Source organism: Asparagus officinalis, chromosome 9, assembly GCF_001876935.1.
Source record: "Asparagus officinalis chromosome 9, Aspof.V1, whole genome shotgun sequence".
NCBI lineage: Eukaryota > Viridiplantae > Streptophyta > Magnoliopsida > Asparagales > Asparagaceae > Asparagus > Asparagus officinalis.
Genome location: NC_033802.1, coordinates 36719265 through 36735796, shown reverse-complemented (window position 1 = coordinate 36735796; position 16532 = coordinate 36719265). Strand labels below are relative to the sequence as shown.

Below are 16532 nucleotides of genomic sequence, written 5' to 3'. Positions count from 1 at the left end.
CACATTCTAGTGTTAGATGTAAATATGTCCACATAGTCATTCATGTGTAAAAACAACTTGATATTTAAGTGATGGAAAGGGCAAACTTTATAGTATTTAAGTGATATTTAGCCTTCTAATAATAAATCCAGAATCACCTCTTGTCAATGGTTATTAAAATGTTTAAAGATATAAAATATTCATACATATCATAAGTTCATGTGAAATTAGATCTTTCAAGAGCGTAGCACATGCACATTTTTATGCTGAACTAAGAAAGTACTTAAATAATAAACGTACTTCTCAATTACAGCATCGCAAAGACTCACTAACTAACAACCCTTCAACTCGAGTGCATTTTTCGTTCGACCTTTTTTATCAACACTACAATTATTTATTTACAAGAACTTACTAGAAAAACATAAATTTATGCATGACTAATTCAAGCAAGGAACTTTTGGCTTGACCGGAGATTTCTCGGTCCCTTGGGCATTAATGCAAAAGGCCGTGGCAGGTGGGTCTGCGACGTACTGTAGGCTAACGTCGTCCATAATGAGACCCGTGCATGGCGCGGAGGCGCTGCAGTTGAGGGTGATTGCATTTGTGCTTGCAGATGTCCCTGATGCTCCTATGTAGTGCACGTCTTGAATTTTGACAGCCGATCCCTTTGATAATAATTTCATGAATAATGTTAAGTATGGAAAATATATAGAATCTAAAATGTAATAATTTTGTACAAAAAAATAAAAGATTTTCAAGCACTTTGAAGAGTTCTTAAGTTATGGGTTTTTCTATAGAGTGCCCATGGGCAATCTATAGAAAAGGAGAGAGATAGAGAGATAGAGAGAGATGATTGAGGAGGGGGGCCACCTGATTTGCATTGGGATCCCCTTTCCAATCATCTCTTTCTATCTCTCTCATCTCTTATAGAGTGCCCATGAACACTCTTATTTGGGAGGGCCAATAATTGTTTATATTATTTACTAGTTTCTTTAACATCATTTATGATTTTAGATGGGGAATGCATGGGGAAGGGGAAAAAAGTTATACAGAATAAATTAATAGTAAAGAAATTGAAATATCACGTAGCAACTTAAGTATTGCCACGTTGCGACTAATAACAACTAGTTTATTAGTAGCACATATATAGATATATACTCATGCTATAGATGAAATAATTAAAGATTGAAAAACAATGCCAAGAGAGAAATTATTTATTTACAAACAAATATTTTTGTTTTATTTATATCATGATGATAGGAGCTGCTCACCCTTTTTTACGTCGGATGTATGTTAAAATTTAGAAGTATCTGTCAGGGTACATGGTATACATGCATTTTATTAAATTCATAGAAATATAAAAGATAATATATACATCTACTATGCATTTTCTTAAATTCAAAGAGATATAACAGATAATATTTACATCTACTATGTTGCGACTAAGTATAGCAGAGAGGTTGTCAAGTTTTGTCAACCATAACAATTAAACTTTTTCTTGAAAATAGAAAATAAAAAAGCCATCTATTCTATCATTTATCAAAGAATTGTTTCCCTATTCAGACTTTATAAGTGAAAAACAAACCACATAAATTAATTACATACCCCGGTGCCACAATTTTTGCTATGGTCACAGTAGAATTGGTTTATAATTATTGGATTATAAACCTCAGTGAAATTATTTCCCACAAATTTGATGTCATTAACCAAACCAGAGCCACCCTGAAAAATCAAAACCCAAGTTATAAATAAATCAAAAAATATTTAGTAACATATATATGTAGACTATGTAGTACAATTCACACAATATAAGTTGTAATTATTACCGGCCAAGTTTTAATTCGTAAACCATTTGTTGTTTTATTAAATTTGCAATTGGAGATAAGAACTTGATTCACAGTTGCCTTAGTGCCACCTCTGCCCAAGCTGCCAATACTGCAAAATCAAATGTGATCAAATGTAATTAGTTTTCCAAACAAATTTGTAATAATCCAAAATAACTTTTAGTTTAAAATGAGAATTCAGAGCTCATCATACAAACCTTATGCCATGTCCTGGTCCGCAATTTATTTGGGTGATATTAAGATTTGATGTACCAGATCCAATTGATATACAATCATCACCTTCAACATATACAAAAAAAATAAAAGAGAGAATGAAATAAAATGAACTCTATACCAATTAATTATTTAGTATTTATAATTAGGTAAAACTTTCACTTTAATTTAATTAATTATTTATCAGATTTCTTAATATAAAATTTTAATTGGACTAAAATAGATTAACTGGATATTCAAACCTGACTAGTTTATTAAACGGATTAAATGTGTCAACTCAGCTATGACCCAAACTCATTTACGTTGGGTGTATACCATTTTTTTTTTTGGATTTAATTAGAGTTACCTGTTCCAATTATAGAATTTGAAATTTCAGCTTGCTGAGATTCTTCAATGTGGATGCCATCAGTATTGGGACTTTCACCAGGAGCTAGAATTGTGAGGTTCCTTAATTGAACTCCGCTAGACTTAAAAATAGAAATATGTTTCATTGGGCTGTTTACAAATCTCAAGCCTTCCAATGTGATATTACTGCAATTGCCGAATGCCAATGTCTACACAAACATATCAAATATCATCAGCCATGAAGTTTGTTAGTATTTTTCTGAAATTCATTAAAAAGAATTAATGAATTACTTACATCAGGAGCATCTGAACATATCTGAAATTAAAGAAAAAAGGAAGAAGGTTAGTAATTAATATAAGGCTGTATATGGATTAAAAAAGGAACCTCAAAATCACCATTAGCTATTGTAAGGTGTTTAGCACAAAATACCTTAATTATTTATATTAGAGAAAATACCATAAATATTTAAATTGGTAAAATAATACTATATTTATGAAAAAGTTTTATCCTAATGATGCCAACCACAGGTACGATTGAGGAGAGTATATAGGTACATAACGTAAAAATATCAAACAGTCTGTAAAATGTGTCACCTATATCACAAGCCAACTTACCAACTTACCTTATGACCAACATTTGTGAATCATGATAGGCTTTGTGAAAAAAAAGTATTTACATTTTTATTTGATAAAATGATATTTTTTGTGCAAAATCTCTACTAATTCGTGATCATTTACGAAAATTATGCATAATAAAGGTCAAAATTTTGAAAATTCCATGCACATTTTTTTCACGGCAAGTCCACCAAATATTTCCGTTTCCATCGAATTGACCACTCCCATTGATTCTTATTCCTTCTTTGACTCCTAGAAATGTAATCCAATGATCACTGTCTGGTCGCTTCCATATTTGGCTAGGAGCTACAATATTGCCATCAACCTACATTATTCAATAAGTAACATAATCAATAATATATATTCATATATCCAGGAGTAGGGGTATCTCACCCTGCTTATTATTTAAAAAAAAGTAACATAATCAAATAATAATATTGAGTTTCGTTTTGAAATTCATTTCAATATTTTTATTTATACTACTCTTACCTGAACATGAACTGGGGATTTGCAAGGGCCTTTGAAGACCACCGGATAAATCATAAATGTTTTCCCTGAGGGGATTAACATTGTTGTAGAATCTGAAGCATTACAAGCTACATCCCAAGCTGTTGAAAATGCCTGAAAAATAATTCACAAAATGTCATAATATTATAAATCTTACTCAGGTTTCTCATAAAAATATTAGGATAAATCACAAGAACTTCCTCTTACACTTTGAAGGAAAGACACAAAATTCGTAAGATTTAAAAAATGAAGACTCATTAGCTTTTCTGATGTAGAGACTAATTTCAATATTATTTTTAACCCAAGTTAATTTTGTGAATCCTGCAAATCTTAGGGGGTTTGCAGTAATTAATTCACCGAAAACATATTTTATGAAAATATTCACCGAAAAAAATTCGCGAAAATAAGGAGACTCCACATATTTTATGAAAATATTGCTGAAAACCACTTATGAGGAATAATTAACAGAAGTTTAAAACAAAGAACGTAAGAAGAGACTCCTCAAATAAATAAATTTCTTTAATTAGTATTCTTTTCATAAAGCATGAAGGTCAATATGGTTTAATTTTTACTTGAGTATCATCTCTTTTCCCATCTCCAACAGCTCCATAGTCAATAACATTTGCTATTTGAGATAGTCCTCCACCGAAGTAGTAAGCAAGGCAACACAACACAAGAAAATATGCTTCCTGTTACAAAAAAAAGCAACAAATGCCTTAAATTAATTAACTACATGAAACAAACAATGAAATATATGAAACTAACTAGCGTACATGCCAGCTAGAGATGAATGTATAAGTTTACTGAAAAATATAAAACATATATTTCATAAAAGATGAATAACAGTGCACTACCATTTTACTCCTAAAATCAAAAGACTGCTGATAACACTAGAAAACATGCATATTGCTTTGCTATTTATATAGGGAGCACAAGCCTTAAACTAAATCAGTGCAGAGATTTTCTGCTCATATTTTGAATGATTTCTTCCTAAAAATGTGCATATTTACTGTTTCTCGTTAATGATCTATAAATGGAGCTTTTTTTGCGAATAAAAGCACTCTTAACTTGTCTATTGTTAAAATTCTTTCACATAATTAATAAGATCCGCATTCCATTGGGAGTAGCAAGATAACCTTATGTAGGACTTCTTTCTTAAATTTAACGAGGTGAGAATATGACTAAATAATAAGATTTTTTGAGGCAAGCAACAGGGTAATTAAGATGCCCTGCCATATCATAATATATTAGTAGTAAATAATAACAATAATAATTTACATAAAACTTAGAATCTTAATTAAGCTTTAATATGTATAGCTAAGTTTTAGTTCTTTAAATAAATTTGACAATTATGGTTGGTGCAGTGCTAATTCTTTAAACTATTATATCAAAACATTAATAATAACAAAAATTCCCTTTTATGCTTTTGAGCATGAAACCTCTACTGTACTAATCCTTAACCTATCAATTTTAATTCCAGCATTACCAGAAAACAAAAGATTTACAGTAGTTCTAACCATGAAATAAATAAAATATCCAAATCATTATGAACATTACAATATTTTCTTTAGAAATATATAATGAACTTTTATAGTAAATTGCAATGAGTTTTCATCAAATTTTCACAAGATCAGCGCCAAAACTAGCAGGAGATATCATCGTTAGGATGATAATTTATTTGTAATAATATCATCCAAGATGGTTTAAGGAAAGAAAATGTTCATAGTAGTTGACTGAAAAATCTTTAAAATATATTTATGGATGGGTATTATATATGTTCATGTAGCAATCCCTAAATCGAAGCTGATGAAAGTGGAAAGAAATATTCAGCCAAATATAAACATGTGGAAATTGTTACATGTCCACATGTTTGACCCAAAAATTTAAATCAAATTTAAAATCCTGCCTTCACTCGCCAAAAATCAGTGTGCATATTTTCTTTGGGGAAAATGTGCCATACTTAGAAAATTTGCATGATCAATATTCCATCACCTCAATAATGAAGCAGTAATTTCAGTCAGATTGTTTTCAAGCCTTCCTTTTTTTCCCCAAAGAAATCAAGCCATCTAGGGGTTGTTAGTAGGGGTGCATTCGGTCTGGATACGGCTCGGATATGATGCTTATCATATCCATATTTGTTTACCCATCTCAGATATGGATACGGATACGGATATACCTCGGTAAGAAAATTTTAGGGAAAAATGTGTCCAGGCCCCAAAAACAGAAACTTCATGTGACAAGGCCCCTCATAGTTTTTTCCATGTGGATCAGCCCCTTGAAGTGTAACACTTTGTACTGCAGCCCTTTTTTATTAATTATCACATGCCAGCTAAGCTAAAATTCCCAAATTATCCTTATCCTCTCTCATCAATCTCTCTGACACAGCACTCATATCATCTCTCTCATCTCCTCTCTCTCTCTCTCTCTTTCTCTCTCTCTCTCTCTCCTCTCTCTAAAACTAAGAGCTTTCTCAAGCTCGTCGTCCTGCCCCTCGTCCTCCTCCTCGTCGTCGTCGCCGCCTCCGCTCAGGCCCCCAAGACTCCCATCGAGTTCGCCGCCGCCTCCCCTCCCCTCCTCCGCCCGTCCTCGTCACCGTAGATCGCCACCGCTCCCCCGCCGTAGATCGCCGCCGCAAAGTTTGGGGAAAACACTCGAAAAGCTCGGGCAATTGAAGATTGTTGAGGAGTGCAGGGAGATGATCCGAATGTATGATGTTAATGGAGATGGTGTTTTATGCTTTGATGAATTTAAGAAGTTGAGGAAAACACTCGAAAAGCTCGGGCAATTGAAGATTGTTGAGGAGTGCAGGGAGATGATCCGAAGGTATAATATTAATGGGGATGGTGTTTTATGCTTTGATGAATTTAAGAAGATGATGCTACGAGTAGGTTGGTTTTTGAGATTGATATTTACAGTAAATGATGATGTTGTTGTGACCCGTTGAGATTTGGACATTACTTTTTTTTCTTTTTTTTTGAGATGACTTTGATCAATTGAGGTTTCATGTTGACAATATATTTATGTTTTTAATTTCTCACATGACTGTGGATTTATCCTTATGAGCTTCTGTATTTGCAAATTGTGATCGATTCTGTTGTGGATGTTTTTTAGTTACCAGACCGAGACGCACAGAGCATTAATCTATTAGCTAGAAGAAGAAAAGAAAAAAAAGGAAAAAATAAAAAAATAAAAAAAGGTAAGGAGAAGTAGAGTAGAAGGGAAATGAAGAAAAATGTCATAATTAAGAAAGAACGAAAAGGTGTATTAATATAACTGTATGAATGAAATTGTCACGGTGTCATCGAGCGATATTCGAAGCAATATAACGAGAGGTAGAAAATGAACCCAAATGAAAGGAAGATACCGTGTGATAGACAATATAAAGGGATACACACCGGCGCAGACGGTAGTGAAAATGGAGACCGGAGGTGGCCGTAAAACACGCGCGAAGTCGGCACGTCGCTGTTTTTTTCTGCTCGCTACTGCCGTCGAGCGATGTTTCGGACGTTACCGAAAGAGATAGAGAATGAGTTATAGCATGATACAAATTGGAGGTGATAGGCAACATGTAGGGCTACTCACCAAAGAAGAAATCGACGGAAACGGAGATTGGAGGTGATCAGAAAGTGCGTGCGAAGTCGGCACAAAACTATAGTTTTCTGCAGTGCAATTTCTCGCCGTTCGGGTTTGTTCTTCGCTGTTCGGAGATATTCGGCGCTTTCCGGGCTTACCAGAAGTGGGAGGAGGTTGCCGAGGTCGTCGGGGTATCTCGGTAGGCTCCGTCGGAGGTAGGAGGAGCTTTTCTCCGTTCCCAAGAGCCTAGAACTAAGATGAATTAGAGCTAGAACTAGCTAGAACAAGCAAGATAGAAGCTAGAACTGGCCGTATACAAGCTAGAACTAGGGTAATAGAAGCTAGATCTAACGCAGAAGAAAGAACTAATAATTGTGCATGTAAAAAACCCTTGTTGGGTTTAGAACTAGCAAGATAGAAGCTAGAACTGACCGTATACAAGCTAGAACTAGGGTAATAGAAGTTAGAACTAACGTTGAAGTAAGAACTAACAAGTGTGCATGTAAAAAACCCTTGTTGGGTTTAGAACTAGCAAGATAGAAGCTAGAACTGGCCGTATACAAGGTAGAACTAGGGTAATAGAAGCTAGAACTAACGTAGAAGTAAGAATTAACAATTGTGCATGTAAAAAACCCTTGTTGGGTTTAGAACTAGCAAGATAGAAGCTAGAACTGGCCGTATACAAGGTAGAACTAGGGTAATATAAGCTAGAACTAACGTTGAAGCAAGAACTAACAAGTGTGCATGTAAAAAACCCTTGTTGGGTTTAGAACTAGCAAGATAGAAGCTAGAACTGGCTATATACAAGCTAGAACTAGGGTAATAGAAGCTAGAACTAACATAGAAGCAATATCTAACAAGTGTGCATGTAAAAAACCCTTGTTGGGTTTAGAACTAGCAAGATAGAAGATAGAACTGACTGAATACAAGCTAGAACTAGGGTAATAGTAGCTAGAACTAACGTAGAAGCAAGAACTAACAAGTATGCATGTAAAAAACCATTGTTGGGTTTATAACTAGCAAGATACAAGCTAGAACCGTATGTATACAAGCTAGAACTAGGGTAATAGAAGCTAGAACTAACGTAGAAGTAAGAACTAACAAGTGTGTATGTAAAAAAACATTGTTGGGTTTAGAACTAGGAAGATAGAAGCTAGAACTGGCGGTATACAAGTTAGAACTAGGGTAATAGAAGCTAGAACTAACGTAGAAGAAAGAACTAACATGCACACTTGTTAGTTCTTGCTTCTACGTTAGTTCTAGCTTCTATTACCCTAGTTCTAACTTGTATACAGCCAGTTCTAGCTTCTATCTTGCTAGTTCTAAACCCAACAAGGGTTTTTTATATGCACACTTGTTAGTTATTCCTTCTACGTTAGTTCTAGCTTTTATTACCCTAGTTCTAGCTTGTATACAGCCAGTTCTAGATTCTATCTTGCTAGTTCTAAACCCAACAAGGATTTTTTACATGCACACTTGTTAGTTCTTGCTTCTACGTTAGTTTTAGCTTCTATTACTCTAGTTGTAGCTTGTATACAGCGAGCTCTAGCTTCTATCTTGCTAGTTCTAAACCCAACAAGGGTTTTTTACATGCACACTTGTTAGTTCTTGCTTCTACGTTAGTTCTAGCTTCTATTACCCTAGTTCTAGCTTGTATTCAGCCAGTTCTAGCTTCTATCTTGCTAGTTCTAAACCCAACAAAGGTTTTTTACATGCACACTTATTAGTTCTTGCTTCTACGTTAGATATAGCTTCTATTACCCTAGTTCTAGCTTGTATGCGGCCAATTCTAACTTCTATCTTGCTAGTTCTAAACCCTACAAGGGTTTTTTACATACACACTTGTTAGTTCTTGCTTCTACGTTAGATCTAGCTTCTATTACCCTAGTTCTAGCTTATATACGGCCAGTTCTAGCTTCTATCTTGCTAGTTCTAAACCCTAAAAGGGTTTTTTTACATGCACACTTGTTAGTTCTTGCTTCTACGTTAGATATAGCTTCTATTACCCTAGTTCTAGCTTGTATACGGCCAGTTCTAGCTTCTATTTTGCTAGTTCTAATCCCAACAAGGGTTTTTTACATGCACACTTGTTGGTTCTTGTTTATACGTTAGTTCTAGCTTCTATTACCCTAGTTCTAGCTTGTATGCGGCTAGTTCTAGATTCTATCTTGCTAGTTCTAAACCCAACAATGGTTTTTTACATGCACACTTGTTGGTTCTTGCTTCTACGTTAGTTCTAGCTTCTATTACCCTAGTTCTAGCTTGTATACGGTCAGTTCTAGCTTCTATCTTGCTAGTTCTACACACAACAATAGTTTTTAAATGCACACTTGTTGGTTCTTGCTTCTACGTCAGTTTTAGCTTCTATTACCCCAGTTCTAGCTTGTATACGGCCAATTCTAGCTTCTATCTTGCTAGTTCTAAATCCTAGCTTCTATTACCCCAGTTCTAGCTTGTATACGGCCAATTCTAGCTTCTATCTTGCTAGTTCTAAATCCAACAATGGTTTTTTTACATGCACACTTGTTAGTTCTTGCTTATACGTTAGTTCTACCTTCTATTTCCCTAGTTCTAGCTTGTATACGGCCAGTTCTAGCTTCTATCTTGCTAGTTCTAAACCCAACAATGGTTTTTTACATGCACGTACACTTGTTGGTTCTTGCTTCTACGTTTGTTCTAGCTTCTATTACCCTAGTTCTAGCTTGTATACGGCCAGTTCTAGCTTCTATCTTGCTAGTTCTAAACCCAACAAGGGTTTTTTCCATGCACACTTGTTGGTTCTTGCTTATACGTCAGCTCTAGCTTCTATTACCCTAGTTTTAGCTTGTATGCGGTCAGTTCTAGCTTCTATCTTGCTAGTTCTAAACCCAACAAGGGTTTTTTACATGCACACTTGTTGGTTCTTGCTTCTACGTCAGTTCTAGCTTCTATTACCCTAGTTCTAGCTTGTATACGGCCAGTTCTAGCTTCTATCTTGCTAGTTCTGTTCTAGCTTCTATTACCCTAGTTCTAGCTTGTATACGGCCAGTTCTAGCTTCTATCTTGCTAGTTCTACACACAACAATAGTTTTTAAATGCACACTTGTTGGTTCTTGCTTCTACATCAGTTCTAGCTTCTATTACCCCAGTTCTAGCTTGTATACGGCCAATTCTAGCTTCTATCTTGCTAGTTCTAAATCCAACAATGGTTTTTTTACATGCACACTTGTTAGTTCTTGCTTATACGTCAGTTCTAGCTTCTATTTCCCAAGTTCTAGCTTATATACGGCCAGTTCTAGATTCTATCTTGCTAGTTCTAATCCCAACAATAGTTTTTTACATGCACACTTGTTAGTTCTTGCTTCTACATCAGTTCTAACTTCTATTACCCTAGTTCTAGCTTGTATACGGTCAGTTCTAGCTTCTATCTTGCTAGTTCTAAACCCATCAAGGGTTTTTTACATTGCACACTTGTTAGTTCTTGCTTCTACGTCAGTTTTAGCTTCTATTACCCTAGTTCTTGCTTGTATACGGCCAGTTCTAGTTTCTATCTTGCTAGTTCTAAACCCAACAAGGGTTTTTACATGCACACTTGTTAGTTCTTTCTTCTACGTCAGTTCTAGCTTCTATTACCCTAGTTCTAGCTTGTATACGGCTAGTTTTAGCTTCTATCTTGCTAGTTCTAAACCCAACAAGGGTTTTTACATGCACACTTCTTAGTTCTTTCTTCTACGTCAGTTCTAGATTCTATTACCCTAGTTCTAGCTTGTATACGGCCAGTTCTAGCTTCTATCTTGCTAGTTCTAAACCCAACAAGGGTTTTTTACATGCACACTTGTTAGTTCTTTCTTCTACATAATTTTTAGCTTCTATTACCCTAGTTAGGTTTTATACGGCCAGTTCTAGCTTCTATCTTGCTAGTTCTAATCCCAACAAGGGTTATTATAGCACACTTGTTGGTTCTTGCTTCTACGTCAGTTCTAGCTTCTATTACCCTAGTTCTAGGTTGTATACGGCCAGTTCTAGCTTCTATCTTGCTAGTTCTAAACCCAACAAGGTTTGTTTACATGCACACTTGTTGGTTCTTGCTTCTACGTCAGTTCTAGCTTCTATTACCCTAGTTCTAGGTTGTATACGGCCAGTTCTAGCTTCTATCTTGCTAGTTCTAAATCCAACAAGCGTTTTTTACATGCACACTTGTTGGTTCTTGCTTCTACGTCAGTTCTAGCTTTTATTACCCTAGTTCTAGCTTGTATACGGTCAGTTCTAGCTTCTATCTTGCTAGTTCTAAACCCAACAAGGGTTTTTTACATGCACACTTGTTGGTTCTTTCTTCTACGTTAGTTATAGCTTCTATTACCCTAGTTCTAGCTTGTATACGGCCAGTTCTAGCTTCTATCTTGCTAGTTCTAAACCCAACAAGCGTTTTTTACATGCACACTTGTTGGTTCTTTCTTCTACGTTAGTTCTAGCTTCTATTATCCTAGTTCTAGCTTGTATACGCCAGTTCTAGCTTCTATCTTGCTAGTTCTAAACCCAACAATGGATTTTTACATGCACACTTGTTAGTTCTTTCTTTTACGTTAGATGTAGCTTCTATTACCCTAGTTCTAGCTTGTATACGGCCAGTTCTTGCTTCTATCTTGCTAGTTCTAGCTAGTTCTAGCTCTAATTCATCTTAGTTCTAGGCTCTTAGGAACGGAGAAAAGCTCCTCCTACCTCCGACGGAGCCCACCGAGACACCCCGACGACCCCGGCAACCTCTTCCCACCTCCGGTAAGCCCGGACAGCGGCAAAAATCTTCGAACAGCGAAGAACAAACCCGAACGGCGAGAAATTGCACTGCAGAAAACTATAGTTTTGTGCTGACTTCGCATGCCCTTTTTGATCACCTCCAATCTCCGTTTCTGCCGATTTCTTCGTTGTTGAGTAGCCCTACATGTTACCTATCATCTCCAATTTGTATCACACTCTAACTCATTCTCTATCTTTATCGGTAATGTCTGAAACATCGCTCAACGGTAGTTGCGAGCAGAAAACAGCAACACCGTGCCGACTTCGCGCGTGTTTTACCGCCACCTCCGGTCTCCGTTTTCACTACCTTCTGCGCCGATGTGTAGCCCTTTATATTGTCTATCACACGGTATCTTCCTTTCATTTGGGCTCATTTTCTACCTCTCGTTATATTGCTTCAAATATCGCTCGACGGTACCGTGGCAATTTCATTCATAGAGATACATTAATACACCTTTTCGTTCTTTCTTAATTACGGCATTTCTCTTCATTCCCCTTCTACTCTACTTCTCCTTACCTTTCTTTTTTCTTTTTTTCTTTTTTCCTTTTTTTTTCTTTTCTTCTTCTAGCTAATAGATTAATGCTCTGTGCGTCTCGGCATGGTAACTAAAAAAACATCCACAACAGAATCGATCACAATTTGCAAATACAGAAGCTCATAAGGATAAATCCACAGTCATGTGAGAAATTAAAAACGTAGATATATTGTCAACATGAACCCTTAATTGATCAAAGTCATCTCAAAAAAAACAAAAACAAAAAGTAATGTCCAAATCTCAACAGGTCACAACAACATCATCATTTACTGTAAATATCAATCTCAAAAACCAACCTACTCGTAGCATCATCTTCTTAAATTCATCAAAGCATAAAATACCATCTCCATTAACATCATACATTCGGATCATCTCCCTGCACTCCTCAACAATCTTCAATTGCCCGAGCTTTTTGAGTGTTTTCCTCAAACTCTGCGGCGGCGATCTACGACGGGGGAGCGGTGGCGATCTACAGTGACGAGGACGGGTGGAGGAGGGGAGGGGAGGCAGTGACGAACTCGATGGGAGTCTTGGGGGCCTGAGCGGAGGCGGCGACGACGATGACGATGAGGGCAAGGGGCAGTACGATGAGCTTGAGAAAGTTCTTAGTTTTAGAGAGAGGTGAGAGAGAGAGAGAGAGAGAGAGAGAGAGAGAGAGAGAGAGAGAGGAGATGAGAGAGAGATGATATGAGTGCTGGGTCAGAGAGATTGAGGAGAGAGGATAAGGATAATTTGGGAATTTTAGCTTAGTTAGCATGTGATAATTGATAAAAAAGGGCTACAATATAAAGTGTCACACTTCAAGGGACTGATCCACATGGGGGAAACTATGAGGGGCCTTGTCACATGAAGTTTCTTCTTTTGGGGCCTGCACACATTTTTCCCAAAAATTTATAACCATATCCGCTAAATCGGATACGGTTACGGATATACATGCGGATATATAAGTGGATATGCATGCAGATACAAAACAGGTATGAGAAAACTAGATAGTATTGAGAAAAACATAGTTCATGTGATACAAAAGAGTTTGTTAATATGTCCATTATAATTAAAAAGTTAAGATTAGACATCTTGATAATCAAAATTAACTATAAATCCATAATCTAAGAGTAGAAACTATCGTAAGAGTATTACTAATATGTAATCAGATATTTCGGATACGGATACGGATATTTTACTACAAAACCACATCCGTAACCATATCCTATCAGTTATAGATTTTAGTAACCATATTCGTATCCTAACGAATACGGTTATAGATATTTTCTCGGGTACGGATGCGGTTTAGCACCCCTAGGTGTTAGTCAACTAGAATAGTTTTAATACAAGTGAAATAATTTTTAATATAATCTTTTGAAGTAGGATATTTTAGGGGGTGTTAGTTAGTTAGAATATTTTTAATAAAAGTGGAATATTTTTAGGGAAAAATGCTTCCAGCCCAAAAAATCAAGAAAACGTGTTCCCCTCCCCCCAAGACTTTGTTAACGGGTGCTTTGCCCCCAAAAATAAAAATTTTATTCTCTGAGCACCAAAACACAAAACCCAAGAGATTAAAATATGTAAAGATCATAATACCCTTCTCTCTCTCTCTCTCTCTCTCTATATATATATATATAATTATTTTCGTTGTTGATGAGGAAACTAATTGTTTTTGTTTGTATTAGGAGATTGTTAAGGTTACGGGTTAATTATTAAGGTTACGGGTTTAATTATTAAGGTTACAGGTTAATTGTTAAGGTTATGGATCAGTTGTTAATGTTACGGGTCAGTTGTTAAGGTTATGGGTCGGTTGTTAAGGTTACGTGTTGGTTGTTAAGGTTACACGTTGGGATATATATGTATATATATTTTGAGTGGAATGAATACTTTGGGTCATTTGGCCTAGTGGTAAAGTTTGGCAGTTTGGATAAGATTTTAGGGGTTCAAACCCCTACATCCATAATATTTTTAGAATATTTGTTGTTAAGGATAATGGTTGATTATGAATGTTACGGGTTGGTTGTTAAGGTTACAGATTTGTTGTTAAGGATATGCGTTGGTTGGGAATATTACACTTTGGTTGTAAAGTTAACATACATAACAAACCCGTAACCTTAACAACAAATCCGTAACCTTCACAGCAACCCGTAACCTTCACAGCAACCCGTAACATTTACAACCAACCATTATCCTTAAAAACGAATATTCTAAAAACCCGTAACGGGTTGGTTGTGAAGGTTACGGGTTGGTTGTTAAGGTTACGGGCTTGTTGTTAAGGTTACGGGTTTATTGTGTAGGTTAACTTCACAACCAAAGCGTAACGTTCACAACCAACGCATATCCTTAACAACAAACCCATAACCTTAACAACCAACCCGTAACCTTTACAATAAACCATTATCCTTAACAATGAATATTCTAAAAATATTATGGTTGTAGGGGTTTGAACCCCTAACCCTCTTGTCCAAACTCCCAAACTTTGCCACTAGGCCAAGTGACCCAAAGTATTCATTCCACTTAAAATATATATACATATATATCCCAACGTGTAACCTTCACAACTAATCCGTAACCTTAACAATTGACCCATAACCTTAACAACTAACCCGTAATATTAACAACCGATCCATAACCTTAACAATTAACCCGTAATCTTAACAATTAAACCAGTAACTTTAACAATTAACCCGTAACCTTAATAATTTTCAAATACAAACAAAAACAATTAGTTTTCTCATAACAACAAAAATAATAAATAATAAAAATAATAAAATAACAATCCTCTTTAATCATTTCAACATTATCACAGTAACATCATGATAGAGAGAGAGAGAGAGAGAGAGAGAGAGAGAGAGAAGGGATCCATAACCTTAACAATTGACTCGTAACCTTAACAATTAACTGGTAACCTTAACAATTAACCCTTAACTTTAACAATCTCCCAATACAAACAGTTAGTTCCCCCTTATCAACAACAAAAATAATAAAAAACAAATATAATAAAATAATCCCCATCAATCATTTTAACTATCATCTCAGTACATTATGATAAAAAAGAGAGAGAGAAGGGTATTATAGTCTTCACATATTTTAATCTCTTAGGTTTTGTGTTTTGGGGGCTCAGATAATAAAATCTTTATTTTTGGGGGTAAACTTGGAAGCATTTTTCCCTAATTTTTAATATGGGGTAATTTTTTGAAGTAGGATATTTTAGTGAGATAATTGGGAGTAATTTTTAAAACGGGACATTTTAGTGGGATAATTTTTTTTGTAATCAAGGATAATTTCAATAATTAATAAGCATATTGGTCATGCATTTGATGATAAGATTACTATTTATATATTTAAAAGTTACTATTATTAAAAATAATTATTTACTTTAATTAATATCGAAGAAATATTAGATAGACTATAAGATATTATTTTTTTGGTCAATGAAAGCTTTTATTCATTAAACCATATGGAAGTTTATGTACATCAAAAACTCAAGAACTGAGTGATCTATGAAAGAATACAAAAAATGCCATTTTGTGTACTCAATACTTTAAGCAACAACTACAGTGAAACAAAACCTGCAGAAGTTATAAGGAGAGTATCCATTCTTTGCAATCTGTAGGTAATGTGCAGTTAAGAATCACTGTCATCAAATCTATTTTGATAGTCTTGATAAGATGCTCAACTTCACAAAATTTCCTCTGAAAAATCCTCCTGTTGGGTTCCGTCCAAATATTATAAACTGTAGAGGAGAGAGCCATCCTTTTGGCTCTAAGTTTGAATCCCTTCCCCCTAAGTTGGAATTAAACCAGGTCATTAGTCGGCTCTAATCACAACTTCTCCATTTGAATTGCATCCAATCCATGATCTTGTTCCAAATATCTTGAGAAAATTTACAGTCAAAAAACAAGTGGTTTCTATTCTCAGCTTCTGCTCCTGTGCATAGTACACAATGATTTGATTGAATAGTCTCCCTTTTTAGTAGTTTATCTTATGTTAGTAGCCTATCTTAGACTGCTAACCACGAGATAAAAGAGTATTTAGGGTAGTTAAGACTCACCCAAATTGTGATGCTCCATGGTACCATATTTGTAGCTGGGGATAATGCATGATAGAGCTCCGACAGTTTAATTTTGGAGTTCCTGGAACAATATTTGATCAAGTTTTCAAA

The 16532-nt window shown here is 35.4% G+C and overlaps 1 protein-coding gene across 1 annotated transcript in view; it reads right to left on the bottom strand.

Moving 5' to 3' along the window:
* LOC109823369 (polygalacturonase ADPG2-like) overlaps nucleotides 417-16532 on the bottom strand; it is a 54940-nt gene continuing 38824 nt past the window's right edge. The window contains exons 2-10 of the mRNA XM_020389643.1: nucleotides 4076-4192; nucleotides 3486-3617; nucleotides 3166-3321; nucleotides 2677-2697; nucleotides 2383-2590; nucleotides 2021-2102; nucleotides 1806-1914; nucleotides 1585-1701; nucleotides 417-644 (exon numbers count right to left, since the gene is read on the bottom strand). Of these exons, the coding sequence (XP_020245232.1) occupies nucleotides 417-644; nucleotides 1585-1701; nucleotides 1806-1914; nucleotides 2021-2102; nucleotides 2383-2590; nucleotides 2677-2697; nucleotides 3166-3321; nucleotides 3486-3617; nucleotides 4076-4192 (1170 nt within the window). The remainder of the gene's footprint in view (nucleotides 645-1584; nucleotides 1702-1805; nucleotides 1915-2020; nucleotides 2103-2382; nucleotides 2591-2676; nucleotides 2698-3165; nucleotides 3322-3485; nucleotides 3618-4075; nucleotides 4193-16532) is intronic.